Source organism: Oncorhynchus clarkii, chromosome 20 (genome assembly GCF_045791955.1).
Source record: "Oncorhynchus clarkii lewisi isolate Uvic-CL-2024 chromosome 20, UVic_Ocla_1.0, whole genome shotgun sequence".
NCBI classification, from domain to species: Eukaryota; Metazoa; Chordata; class Actinopteri; order Salmoniformes; family Salmonidae; genus Oncorhynchus; species Oncorhynchus clarkii.
Window position 1 is genome coordinate 81119115 of NC_092166.1, and position 15524 is coordinate 81134638.

The following is a 15524-nucleotide window of genomic DNA, read 5'->3' on the forward strand; positions in this document are numbered from 1 at the left end:
TGCTGTGACTCTGCCATACACACTCAACCTTGTCAGCACAGTTCAGTAGACCCCAGTAATACAGTCGGGGGGGGGGGGGGTCACGCGGCACCCAACAAGGTCATGGATGTAAAGCAATTGGCAGGCGTAGGTCATAGAGGTCACGGAGGCGCCCTGAACGCATTTGGCGCCTTGAAGTCACGTTGTCTTCATCCATCAGATACACATGCTGGAATGTGTCTCCTTTAACTATATATAATTGTGTGTGTGCTTCACTATAATTAGCGCGTGCATAGGTCCTGGACTGGTCCTGTAATATAACGTAACATGACTGTAGTCTGACTCCATGCTGTTGAAGGACACTGCTGGCTGCACTAACATGTATATAATGTTATACACGACATTATACATTATACATGACATTATACATGACATTATACATGACATTATACATTATACATGACATTATACATGACATTATACATGACATTATACATTATACATGACATTATACATGACATTCAGCAGATGCTTTTATCCAAAGTGACTTAGTTGAATGCATATATTAATATGTGACCCCAGTGGGAATTGAACACACGACCCTGGCGTTGCTAACAGCACTACAAACCTGTTTTAATATGCACATACATTACCAGAGGCTTGAAGAGACCAGCGACCGTTCTGCCTTCGCCGTGGTGGAAAGTCAAACTGAGCTTGTCTGGCCCTGCCTGCACACCCAGTGCCTTGTCTTCCAGCACCGTGGACAAAAACTGATACTACCAGTTCCCTCTTAAACAGAGAAGAAGAGTGTTTGTCCCACAGGCTTTAGCAGGAAGTCAGGATTCTGTGGGAATTGTAACGTGTGTCTTATCTTTGGCTTGTTGCCTGTTTCTGTGAGGTTTGATGCATACATACACATTAGAGGTTGACCGATTGATCGGAATGGCTGATTTAATTAGGGCCGTTTTGAAGTTTTCATAACGATCAGAAATCTGCTTTTTTTTTTGCAGATTTCAAAAATAAATAATAATAATTTTTAAAAAATACCTTTTTTATTTTATTTATTTATTTGTTGAATTTTACCCCCCTTTTCTCCCCAATTTCGTAGTATCCAATTGTTAGTGGTTACTATCTTGTCTCATCGCCACAACTCCCGTGCGGGCTCGGGAGAGACGAAGGTCGAAAGTTGTGCGTCCTCCGAAACACAACCCAACCAGCCGCACCAACGGAAGCCAGCCGCACCAATGTGTCGGAGGAAGCACCGTGCACCTGGCGACCTTAGTTGGCGTTCACTGTGCCCGGCCCGCCACAGGAGTGTGATGAGTCAAAGATATTCCTACCGGCCAAACCCTCCCTAACCCGGACGCTAGGCCGATTGTGCGTCGCCCCACGGACCTCCCGAGTCTCTGGTGGCACAGCTAGCGCTGCAGTGCAGTGCCCTAGACCACTGCGCCACCCGGGAGGCCCCACCTTTTATTTAACTAGGCAAGTCAGTTAACAACACATTCTTATTTTCAATGACGGCCTAGGAACAGTGGGTTAACTGCCTGTTCAGGGGCAGAATGACAGATTTTTACCTTGTCAGCTCAGGGATGAGTTTTTGCAACCTTCCGGTTACTAGTCTATCACTTTAACCACCTGCCTTACATTGCGCTCCACGAGGAGCCTGCATGGCAGGCTGGCTACCTGTTACGCAAGGGCAGCAAGAAGCCAAGGTAAGTTGCTAGCTAGCATTAAACTTATAAAAAACAATCAATCTTCACAATCACTAGTTAACTACACATGGTGATGATATTACTAGTTTATCTAGCGTGTCCTGCCTGTTAATTTCTCATCAAATCACAGCCTACTTCGACAAACGGGTGATGATTTAGCACTGTCGTTGCACCTAACCATAAACATCAATGCCTTTCTTTAAAATCAATACACAAGTATATATTTTTAAACCTGCATATTTAGTTAATATTGCCTGCTAACATGAATTTCTTATAATTAGGGAAATTGTGTCACTTCTCTTGCGTTCCGCGCAGTCAGGGTTTATGCAGCATTTTGGGCCGCCTGGCTCGTTGCGAACTGTGTGAAGTCCATTTATTTATAACAAAGACCATAATTAGTTTGCCAGAATTGTACATAATTATGACATAACATTGTACAACCTTCAATATAACAGTAATATTTAGACTAAGGGATGCCACCCGTTAGATAAAATACGGAACGGTTCCGTATTTCGCTGAAAGAATAAACGTTTTGTTTTCGAAATGATAGTTTCCGGATTCGACCATATTAATGACCTAAGGCTTGCATTTCTGTGTGTTATAATTAAGTCTGATTTGATAGAGCAGTCTGACTGAGCGGTGGTAGGCAGCAGCAGGCTCGTAAGCATTTATTCAAGCAGCACTTTCGTGCGTTTGCCTGCAGCTCTTCGCTGTGCTTCAAGCATTGCACTGTTTAGAACTTCAAGCCTATCAACTCCCGATATAGTTAGCGGGGTGCGCGCTAACAGCGTTTCAAACGTCACTCGCTCTGAGACTTGGAGTAGTTGTTCCCCTTGCTCTGCAAGGGCCGCTGCTTTTGTGTAGCGATGGGTAACGATGCTTCGAGGGTGGCTGTTGTCGATGTGTTCGTGCCCAGGTAGGGGCAAGGAGAGGGACGGAAGCTATACTGTTACACTGGCAATACTAAAGTGCCTATAAGAACATCCAATAGTCAAAGGGATATGAAATACAAATGGTATAGAGAGAAATAGTCCTAAAATAACTACAACCTAAAACTTCTTACCTGGGAATATTGAAGACTCATGTTAAAAGGAACCGCGAGCTTTCATATGTTCTCATGTTCTGAGCAAGGAACTTAAACCTTAGCTATTTTACATGGCACATATTGCACTTTTACTTTCTTCTCCAACACTTTTTTGTTGCATTATTTAAACCAAAATGAACATGTTTCATTTTATTTTTTGGGGCTAAATTGATTTTATTGATGTATTATATTAAGTTAAAATAAGTGTTCATTTAGTGTTGTAATTGTTATTATTACAAATAAATAACAAAAAAAACGGCAGATTTAATCAATATCTGCTTTTTTTGGTCCTCCAATAATCTGTATAGGCGTTAAAATCATAGTCGGTCGACCTCTAATACACATGTACTGCACACATGCCCTACATGCACACATGCCTGCACACATGCCTGCACACATGCCCTACATGCACACATGCCTGCACACATGCCCTACATGCACACATGCCTGCACACATGCCCTACATGCACACATGCCTGCACACATGCCCTACATGCACACATGCCTGCACACATGCCCTACATGCACACATGCCTGCACACATGCCCTACATGCACACATGCATGCACACATGCACACATGCCCTACATGCACACATGCCACGCATGCCTCACATGCCACGCATGCCTCACATGCCACGCATGCCTCACATGCCACGCATGCCTCACATGCCCTACATGCACACATGCCCTACATGCACAGATGCACATGCACAGCACACAAGGCACATGCACAGCGCACATGCCTACACAGCACACATGCCTTCACAGCACACATGCCTTCACAGCACACATGCCTTCACAGCACACATGCCTACACAGCACGTATGAGGATTGAACTATGATATCGAGCTTGCCTGTGTTTCGCTGACTAGTAGGTTTCTTAAATTCACTATCTTCAGGTTTCTTATCTTCTCTTCAGTAGAAGTGCACCACTGAGGCCATGTTCATCAAACCAGCTCAGAGATGTTATATTATAGATATAGTGAGAGATGATCAGATATCTTGTAGATATAGTGAGAGAGGATCAGATATCTTGTAGATATAGTGAGAGATAATCAGGGATGTTATATTATAGATATAGTGAGAGATGATCAGGGATGTTATATTATAGATATAGTGAGAGATGATCAGGGATGTTATATTATAGATATATTGAGAGATGATCAGGGGTGTTATATTATAGATATAGTGAGAGATGATCAGGGATGTTTATATATAGTGAGAGATGATCAGGGATGTTATATATAGTGAGAGATGATCAGGGATGTTATATATAGTGAGAGATGATCAGGGATGTTATATATAGTGAGAAATGATCAGGGATGTTATATTATAGATATAGTGAGAGATGATCAGGGGTGTTATATCTACAATACAGTGAGAGATGATCAGGGGTGTTATATCTACAATACAGTGAGAGATGATCAGATATATTGTAGATATAGTGAGAGATGATCAGATATATTGTAGATATAGTGAGAGATGATCAGATATATTGTAGATATAGTGAGAGATGATCAGATATATTGTAGATATAGTGAGAGATGATCAGATATATTGTAGATATAGTGAGAGATGATGAGGGATGTTATAGATATAGTGAGAGATGTTCAGACACTTATATCCATGATCATGTTCAACAACAGGAAATGGGCTGAAACCAGGCTTGATGCCCAACTGGCTCTTAGCTAACTGATGCTAATGAATAGGTCTCTAACGCATTTTTCATTTTAAATTTTTTTTTATTTAACCTTTTATTTAACTAGGCAAGTCGGTTAAGAACAAATTGTTATTTACAATGACGGCCTACTCCGGACAAACCCCGGACACTGGGCCAATTGTGCACTGTCCTATGGGAACTCCCAATCACTACCGGTTGTAATACAGACTTAATGAGCTATGTAACGGTATTGTTTTCCATTGTTCCTCTTTCCCTCTCTCAGGGTGGAGACTGCGTGCACCAAGCTGGTGCAGGCGGCGTCCATGTTGAAAGCAGACCCTTACTCTGTCCCTGCTCGAGATTACCTCATCGACGGCTCCCGTGGAATCCTCTCTGGCACCTCTGACCTGCTGCTCACCTTCGACGAGGCTGAGGTACCGTGGAGTACTGGAGAGTACCGTACAGTAGAGTGGAGAGTAAAGTGGAGTACTGGAGAGTACCTTACAGTAGAGTGCAGTAAAGTGGGGTACCGGAGAGTAGCGTGGAGAGTACAGTAGAGTGGATTACTGGAGTGTACCGTACAGTACGGTGGAGAGTACAGTAGAGTGGAGTACTGGAGAGTACAGTACAGTAGCGTGGAGAGTACAGGAGTGGAGTACCGGAGAGTACTGTACAGTAGCGTGGAGAGTACAGTAGAGCACAGCACCTTAGGTTATGGAAGGAGTTTCATCTCACCCTCAAACTGAACGTCTTGTAAACAACATTAATTACACACAGGCATAACCCTCCTCCCTCAAAACACAGCACATCTCAGCAGGCTAGAGGTAGTTCCTTAAACCAGGCAGCCGTACCATCACCCTGGGCTCAGGGACAGTAAAACAGTGCACGGTTTAGAGACAGGCGGCCGGGCTCAGGGACAGTAAAAGTGCACTGTATAGGGAATAGGGTGCCAATCGGGATACAACCAGGCAGCCGTACCATCACCCTGGGCTCAGGGACAGTAAAAGTGCACTGTATAGGGAATAGGGTGCCAATCGGGATACAACCAGGGAAATTGTTTATGCGGCAGCACTGGGATTGGGAGAGGAGCACAGTAACAACACACACACACACACACACACACGCACACGCACACGCACACACACACGCACACACACGCGCGCAGCTGGTCAGGAGCTGACAGAGCAGGAATGTCAGTGGCACAGTGTTATTATCAGGCCTCATTAACTAGCATTCTGTACCGATGGTGGGGGTTTATTCTACCTTTTATTGATCTCCTCCAGTTGACCTCCGATGACCTCTTTTTTACAAGGGAAGACTTGTTATTTCCTTATGGTGTTTATGTAGTAGTACATTAGCATAATCACTCCATAATAATCCCTTTCAGCGGTAATTCAGACGTCAAACTGAAAGTGTTTTTAGACTGAACAACACATGTAACATGGATGAATTTAATGAATTTATTTCAACTGACTGATTCCCTTTATATGAACTGTAACTCGGTATCAATGAAATGCGTGTCGTATTTTACATTTTTTGTTCTGTATAGATCGAGGCAAAAGGTATCGCACAAAACCGCTAAAACATACAGATGTCACTAAGAAGCTAGAGCAATATAGATTATTGATCCTGTTTCGTTGCCTTTTTTGATCAATTGCAGGTTCGTAAAATCATCCGTGTGTGTAAAGGTATCCTGGAGTACCTGACCGTGGCAGAGGTGGTGGAATCCATGGAGGATCTGATCACGTACACCAAGAACCTGGGACCTGGTCAGACCCTTTCAGCTTCATTTTAACACCGTAGTCATTTAGCAGACGCTCTTATCTAGAGCCACTTCCGTTTAGTGCTTTCATCATAAGGTAGACCGGGTGAGACGACCACATATCACAGTCATAACCACGTAGTTACCTTGGCTACTGAGAAGGACTTAAATAATGCAATGCATATAAACTGTGTGGTTCCAGCCCTGAATGCTGATTGGCTGACAGCCGTGGTATATCAGACCATATACCGCGGGTATGACAAAACATGTTGTATTTACTGCTCTAATTACGTTGGTAACCAGATAGCAATAAGGGCAATAAGGCACCTCGTGGGTTTATGATATAAGGCCATTATACCACAGCTAAGGGCTGTATCCAGGCACTCCGCGATGCGTCGTGCATAAGAACAGCCCTTAGCCGTGGTCTATTGTCCATATACTACACCCCCTCATGCCTTATTGCTTAAATAACCAATAATATTTGACATTTACCTGACACTTTTTTTTATCCGAAGCGATTTACAATGAATGCATAAATGTTTCTATTGGTGCGAAATGCTGTGTTGACGTCATGATTTGATGAAATGTTCTCTTCATGGATGGCCTGTTGTCAGGAAGTGGAAATGACTTGAGAGAAACGTCTTATGTAACTGGTCCTTCGTGTGGTTGTTCCTGTCCAGGGATGACGAAGATGGCCAAGATGATTGACGAGAGACAGCAGGAGCTGACCCATCAAGAACACCGCGTGATGCTCGTCAAGTCTATGAACACTGTCAAGGAGTTGCTGCCTGTCCTCATCTCAGGTGACGACTTCCTTCTCCTCTTCCTTTCCCTTCTCTCTAAAGATCATTCATATTTCTATTATTTATGACTGTGGAGGGGTAGATGGACTGGAAAGGTTGAGATGGGGCTAGAACCCCTGTTGTCAGAACTCCGTTACCACCAGTCAGATTCTGACAAGGGACCGTTTCTCTAACAGAATAATACTGGATCTTCACAGTTATCTAGACATTTAACAAGTCTGGAAGAAAAACATCCCTTTTTTTAAAACTGGTGATCACTTTTGTTGTGTTCTTACTACAGGAATCAAGATCTTTGTGACGACCAAGACGTCCGGCAGCCAGGGAGTAGAGGAGTCTCTGAAGAACAGGAACTTCACCTTCGAGAAGATGAGTGCTGAGATCAACGAGATCATCAGGGTGCTGCAGCTCACTTCCTGGGACGAAGACGCCTGGGCCAATAAGGTACGGAGCTAGCTAGAACCACACCCCCTCAGGGTTGTCTTTGGCCGGTGTAGGGAGAGGTTTCCCCTAGATGCTGATCTTGGGTCAGTTTTGCAACATTAGCGGTTAATGTTAGGATTGGGGGGGAAATGCTGATCTTGGATCTGTACCCGGGGCAGCTCGTCTTTGCCTCTCTCTCTCCCACTCACACACTTCGACCCTCGGGAGCTGCTCGTCTCAGACAAGGAGGAGGGTAAATGGTTTGACCAATCACTGCTCATTAGACCACTACTTCTACAGCTTCTACTTCTACAGGATCTGTATTGTGAGTCTGCTGAACAGCCATGTGGGCTCACATGAGCTGTATACCGTGCGCTCACATACACATAAACACTCCCAGAATGCTGCGGGAGAAGAGCGCACAACAGCCTGTCCCCTGTCACCCCACTCTCCTCTGTCACCCCACTCTCCTCTGTCACCCCACTCTCCTCTGTCCCCCCACTCTCCTCTGTCCCCCCACTCTCCTCTGTCCCCCCACTCTCCTCTGTCCCCCCACTCTCCTCTGTCCCCCCCACTCTCCTCTGTCCCCCCCACTCTCCTCTGTCACCCCCACTCTCCTCTGTCACCCCCACTCTCCTCTGTCACCCCCACTCTCCTCTGTCACCCCCACTCTCCTCTGTCACCCCCACTCTCCTCTGTCACCCCCACTCTCCTCTGTCACCCCCACTCTCCTCTGTCACCCCCACTCTCCTCTGTCACCCCCACTCTCCTCTGTCACCCCCACTCTCCTCTGTCACCCCCACTCTCCTCTGTCACCCCCACTCTCCTCTGTCACCCCCACTCTCCTCTGTCACCCCCACTCTCCTCTGTCACCCCCACTCTCCTCTGTCACCCCCACTCTCCTCTGTCACCCCCACTCTCCTCTGTCACCCCCACTCTCCTCTGTCACCCCCACTCTCCTCTGTCACCCCCACTCTCCTCTGTCACCCCCACTCTCCTCTGTCACCCCCACTCTCCTCTGTCACCCCCACTCTCCTCTGTCACCCCCACTCTCCTCTGTCACCCCCACTCTCCTCTGTCACCCCCACTCTCCTCTGTCACCCCCACTCTCCTCTGTCACCCCCACTCTCCTCTGTCACCCCCACTCTCCTCTGTCACCCCCACTCTCCTCTGTCACCCCCACTCTCCTCTGTCACCCCCACTCTCCTCTGTCACCCCCACTCTCCTCTGTCACCCCCACTCTCCTCTGTCACCCCCACTCTCCTCTGTCACCCCCACTCTCCTCTGTCACCCCCACTCTCCTCTGTCACCCCCACTCTCCTCTGTCACCCCCACTCTCCTCTGTCACCCCCCACTCTCCTCTGTCACCCCCACTCTCCTCTGTCACCCCCACTCTCCTCTGTCACCCCCACTCTCCTCTGTCACCCCCACTCTCCTCTGTCACCCCCACTCTCCTCTGTCACCCCCACTCTCCTCTGTCACCCCCACTCTCCTCTGTCACCCCCACTCTCCTCTGTCACCCCCACTCTCCTCTGTCACCCCCACTCTCCTCTGTCACCCCCCACTCTCCTCTGTCACCCCCCACTCTCCTCTGTCACCCCCCACTCTCCTCTGTCACCCCCACTCTCCTCTGTCACCCCCACTCTCCTCTGTCACCCCCACTCTCCTCTGTCACCCCCACTCTCCTCTGTCACCCCCACTCTCCTCTGTCACCCCCACTCTCCTCTGTCACCCCCACTCTCCTCTGTCACCCCCACTCTCCTCTGTCACCCCCACTCTCCTCTGTCCCCCCACTCTCCTCTGTCCCCCCCACTCTCCTCTGTCACCCCCACTCTCCTCTGTCACCCCCACTCTCCTCTGTCACCCCCACTCTCCTCTGTCACCCCCACTCTCCTCTGTCACCCCCACTCTCCTCTGTCACCCCCACTCTCCTCTGTCACCCCCACTCTCCTCTGTCACCCCCACTCTCCTCTGTCACCCCCACTCTCCTCTGTCACCCCCACTCTCCTCTGTCACCCCCACTCTCCTCTGTCACCCCCACTCTCCTCTGTCACCCCCACTCTCCTCTGTCACCCCCACTCTCCTCTGTCACCCCCACTCTCCTCTGTCACCCCCACTCTCCTCTGTCCCCCCACTCTCCTCTGTCACCCCCACTCTCCTCTGTCACCCCCACTCTCCTCTGTCACCCCCACTCTCCTCTGTCACCCCCACTCTCCTCTGTCACCCCCACTCTCCTCTGTCACCCCCACTCTCCTCTCTGATGTACTTCTTCTTTACTAGACTTCTTACTATTTTTCTGTTGGTATGTCTGGTTAAACATTTCTTTATGTTTTGTTCTTCCTTTCTTTTGACCCCCCCCCCCCTCCCTGTAGAAGGTAAGCCGACATCTTTCGACCCCTATCGACCTTGTGTGGTTGTGCATTCAGCAGCAGCATGTCTGGTAGCTCTGTCTGTGTTGTTGATGATGATGATGACAGTCTTGTTCCGTGTGTCTTTGTGTAGTAGATCACTGCAGTGTCTCTAGGAATGCTACTATATTAGATGCACTAGCTATGTGAGTGATGGTAATGTCTCTAGGAATGCTACTATATTAGATGCACTAGCTATGTGAGTGATGGTAATATAATGGAATTACACATTTGGGGAAAATGTGCAGTAAGTTCTGAAAATGTATTTGTTTTATTTTAACAATAAATGTTTTTCTTTAACATTTAGTTATTTCAAGTTTGACTTAACATACCATAAACAGCTGATCTGAGTGGTGTTCTCCTGTACTATAGATGTTGGTAATAGGATGTTGGTGATAGGATGGTCTTCTCCTGTACTATAGATGTTGGGAATAGGATGGTCTTCTCCTGTACTATAAATGTTGTTAATAGGATGGTCTTCTCCTGTACTATAAATGTTGTTAATAGGATGGTCTTCTCCTGTACTATAGATGTTGGTAATAGGATGGTCTTCTCCTGTACTATAGATGTTGGTGATAGGATGGTCTTCTCCTGTACTATAGATGTTGGGAATAGGATGGTCTTCTCCTGTACTATAAATGTTGTTAATAGGATGGTCTTCTCCTGTACTATAAATGTTGTTAATAGGATGGTCTTCTCCTGTACTATAGATGTTGGTAATAGGATGGTCTTCTCCTGTACTATAGATGTTGGTGATAGGATGGTCTTCTCCTGTACTATAGATGTTGGGAATAGGATGGTCTTCTCCTGTACTATAAATGTTGTTAATAGGATGGTCTTCTCCTGTACTATAAATGTTGTTAATAGGATGGTCTTCTCCTGTACTATAGATGTTGGTAATAGGATGGTCTTCTCCTGTACTATAGATGTTGGTAATGGGATGTTGGTGATAGGATGGTCTTCTCCTGTACTATAGATGTTGGGAATAGGATGGTCTTCTCCTGTACTATAGATGTTGGTAATAGGATGGCCTTCTCCTGTACTATAGATGTTGGTGATAGGATGGTCTTCTCCTGTACTATAGATGTTGGTAATGGGATGTTGGTGATAGGATGGTCTTCTCCTGTACTATAGATGTTGGTAATAGGATGGTCTTCTCCTGTACTATAGATGTTGGTAATGGGATGTTGGTGATAGGATGGTCTTCTCCTGCACTATAGATGTTGGTAATAGGATGGTCTTCTCCTGCACTATAGATGCCGGTAATAGGATGTTCTTTAGGTGTTCTATTGATCCAGAGTACTGCTGAGTCATATTGCTTTCCAGTAAGATGAGGTGGCCAGTTCCCAGAATACAGGTTAAGCCTATTCCTGTACTTAAAAGTACTTTCAAAGGATATTCTCTATTGAGCATGCTTCTTAGTCCAGGCTTATTCTGGGCTTATCCAGTGTCCGGGAAACTGGTCCCAGGGGCAATGGGAATGAATCATGATCTCTACAGTAGTAGTGTATATATTTCACAATAGATTTTTACCCCCGGGACAAAGGCACTCAAATTGTCAAGTGGTCAACGTAAATGACTGATTCTAGTACTGAGATATTTGTCAGTGTGTAAAAACAGTGGTTGTTTGCTTGCAGATTTAACTAGGTGCCATATATACACTCTGATGTTGTCTCACCTTGGGTGATCCTCAAACCTAATAATCCCCAACGCAAAAGCTGGATAGATGGAGTTTACTGTTAGTGTGTGTGTGTGTGTGTGTGTCTTCTTGTGTTTTTAAAAGCATTGGTTACTCTTATCTCTCCCCACCTCTCAAACCACCTGCCCAATTCTCAGCCTGGCTTCATCACTTGATAAAGTAAACCTTGTATGTGTCCCAAATGACACCCTATTTCCTGTGCAGTGCACTACTTCTGACTGGGTCCTGGTTGAAAGTAGTGCACTATATAGGGTGACAGGGTTACATTTGGGACTTCACTTCACGCTGCTGTTCACTTCCAGGCTGATGGCAGCAACACACAGTAATTTCCTATGTTTGACTTTGCTCAATCTTCCGTTTCAATACTGTGGTAAATCACACCAATAGGCTGGTTATCATTGTCATCGTTTTCTTTGACTAAAACACTTTAGAAAGGAGGAATTATCTTGGAGGTTTATTATGATTTATTATTATTATAATATATTATTATTATTTATCATTATTATTATTTATCATTATTATTAATATTTATTATTATTTATCATTATTTATCACTAATTATCATTATTATTATTATTTATCATTATTATTTATTATTATTATGTATTATTTATTATTTATGATTTATTTAGTATTTATTTATTAGTATTTATTATTTATTAGTATTTATTTATTAGTATTTATTATTTATTAGTATTTATTTATTAGTAGTTATTATTTATTAGTAGTTATTATTTATTAGTATTTATTTATTAGTATTTATTATTAATTATTATTATTACGTAACATGCAAAGCAGATACTTTTCAACATATTGTAACGTTTGCATAGGTTTCTAGGGTTGTTTGCTGCTGCAGAGTTGTCCCTTTGTTGAGTTACACTTATTAGTTCAGTCATGTGGACATGCAGAATGGAATAGATCTTTCCTCGTCCCCTGAAGGACAAAGGCTGTAAACTCACATGACTAGTAGCGGGTACAACCGTCACTTGTCTGTCTGGATAGATGTCCTCCACGGAGTAAACTCATAAACTGCCTAAAGTCATTCAAAGGCTACAGTGTCCTTGTATATCCTATCATGCAAACTCCTGGAAAACCCTGTGTCTCTCACTCTGCCACATGTTGTGTGTAACAGCTCTGTCCCAACACTTGGCTGATGAATAGACTCATTGTCAAGTCGTCTCCTGTGTGTTTTTTGTGTTCCCAGCCCCTCCAGATTGAGACACAATGGGACAGTCACAGTAGATGGGCTTTTTATGATGTGAAACAACACCCGTATTGACACTGACTTCCAAATGGCAGCCTATTCACTATATAGTGCACTACTTCTGACAAGAACCTATAGGGCTACTGGTCAAAAGTAGTGCACTATGTAAAAGTAGGGAATAGGGTGCCATTTGGAACGCATATACAGGACTGAAAAGTGATTTGATTTTAAAACAGCATGTGCATTTTTACAGGTGTGTGTTACTGACTAACGAGAGGTTAATGAATAACAGCAATGCTGTACTTCAGAGGTACAGATAATATATGGTGTGTGTGTGTGTGTGTGACAGCTTTTTGCAGAGTTGTTGTGTGTGCTGTAATGGTTGTGATCGTGGGGGCTGTCATGTCTTTGCCGTCTCTAACGTCATGATCCATGTGTTCATCTGTGTGAACGCTGAGCTCATGTTCATCAGTCATCATCACATTTTAATGAATTCCCCAAGCAGGCAAATACTAGCATGAGACTGCTCAAACTCCGAACACATGCTGCGAGATCTGGCTCCTTGACAGACATGCCATTACCTTACTCTGAAGACACATATTAAACTACAGAAGGGTTACCTTAAAAAGGAATCCTCATTAGGCAAATCGTTGCCTCAGTTTTAGACACAATTATTTGTATATGACAATCCCTGTATATGCTGTAGTACAAAGTCCAAATGTGCCTAATTTCAGTCTTTTTCAAATATGTTTTTTTTGGGGGGGGAGGTTCTAGACCGAAGGTTCTTAGTTATTCATGCATGTTGTCTCCTCTGACCCTGTTGTTGATCCTAAAGGATACAGAGGCCATGAAGAGAGCTCTGGCGCTCATCGACTCTAAGATGACCCAGGCCAAGAGCTGGCTGAGGGACCCCGACGCTCAACCAGGTAACACGTCCTCCCAATGGCTCCGTATACCAGGGTTCATTAGGGCAGTGGGTGCAAACCTCTCCTCACTATTTTTGTGTAGCCCCGAACTAGCTCACCCGATTCAAGTAAAGGGCTTGATGATTAGTTGATTAGCTGAGTCAGGTGTGCTAGTTCTGGAGTAGTATGAATACAGGAAATGGCTGGGGTTCCCTGAGGAGAGGTTTGAAAACCCCTGCATTTGGGGACACTGTAGAAAAGAAGAAAAAAAATCTTATGAAAAACAAAACAAAATGGCGAAGGTGTGAATAAAGAGGTCAGAATTCCGATATGACGTCTTTGTTGAAGCGCGATCCACTGAGTTTTGAAACTAAGGCTCAATGTGCCAATAAATTGGGATCATATATACTGTGCTAATGACCAGATCAAATAATGTCACGGAGCGTAATGTACAATAGGGAGAACCAAGGCAAAGGGAGGGCCGCCATCTTTATACACCACTGCTGTTTTCATTGAAGTCAAACTAGTCGCTCTGCGTCTTCAGTCCGTTTTCTTCTGTTCGGTGCCAATTGAACAGGACCCAGTTGTCCTTTTTCTCTAGGTGTTTGTAACATTTGTCTTTGTGTTCTCAATGTGATCAGGGGATGCAGGGGAACAGGCCATCCGTCAGATCCTGGATGAGGCTGGGAAGGTGGGAGAGCTGTGTGCTGGGAAGGAGCGGAGGGATATCCTGGGAACATCCAAAACCCTGGGGCAAATCACTGACCAGGTGTCTGAGATGAGGGCCAGGTACAGTACATGTACAGTAGTACTATATGCCATTACGCTGAGTCATGCGTGCAAACATTTTATTTATGGGTGGACCCGGGAATCGAACCCACAATCCTGGCATTGCAAGCGCCATGCTCTACCAACTAAACATGTACAGTATATACAGGCAACTGCCAAAATAATGGAAACACTTGAGAAAATGAGGGATACGAAGTATATTGAAAACAGTTGTGGTTCCTGAGTTAATTAAGCACTTAACATCCCATCATGCTTAGGGTCATGTATAAAAATGCTCGGCGGGCCATTATTTTGGCTACCGTGGCTATTCCCCCATAGGATGACAACGCCCCCATCCACAGGGCACGAGTGGTCACTGAATGGTTTGATGAACATGAAAATGATGTAAACTATATACCATGGCCGTATGTCACCAGACCTCAAAACAATTGACCACTTGTGGGAGATTCTGGAGTGGCGTCTGAGACAGCGTTTTCCACCACCATCAACAAAACACCAAATGATGGAATTTACTGTGGAAAGAATGGTGTCTTTAAGACTCTTTATTTTGGTGTTTCCTTTATTTTGGCACTTACTTGTATGTGTTAAGAACATTGGTACTGTGTTACTGAATGACCATCTATAGAATGGGAATGTCATCTATAGAATGGGAATGTCATCTATAGAATGGGAATGACCATCTATAGAATGGGAATGACCATCTATAGAATGGGAATGACCATCTATAGAATGGGAATGACCATCTATAGAATGGGAATGACCATCTATAGAATGGGAATGACCATCTATAGAATGGGAATGACCATCTATAGAATGGGAATGACCATCTATAGAATGGGAATGACCATCTATAGAATGGGAATGACCATCTATAGAATGGGAATGACCATCTATAGAATGGGAATGACCATCTATAGAATGGGAATGACCATCTATAGAATGGGAATGACCATCTATAGAATGGGAATGACCATCTATAGAATGGGAATGACCATCTATAGCATGGTCATTCCCATTCCCTATAGCATGGGAATGACCATCTATAGAATGGGAATGACCATCTATAGCATGGTCATTCCCATTCCCTATAGCAT

At 44.8% G+C, this 15524-nt stretch overlaps 1 protein-coding gene across 1 annotated transcript in view; it reads left to right on the plus strand.

Annotated features, from left to right (window-relative positions):
* The window catches only part of LOC139376980 (vinculin-like), a 53602-nt gene that overhangs the window by 23410 nt on the left and 14668 nt on the right, over positions 1-15524 (plus strand). The window contains exons 3-8 of the mRNA XM_071120012.1: positions 4724-4874; positions 6101-6209; positions 6883-7005; positions 7286-7446; positions 13572-13662; positions 14283-14430. Of these exons, the coding sequence (XP_070976113.1) occupies positions 4724-4874; positions 6101-6209; positions 6883-7005; positions 7286-7446; positions 13572-13662; positions 14283-14430 (783 nt within the window). The remainder of the gene's footprint in view (positions 1-4723; positions 4875-6100; positions 6210-6882; positions 7006-7285; positions 7447-13571; positions 13663-14282; positions 14431-15524) is intronic.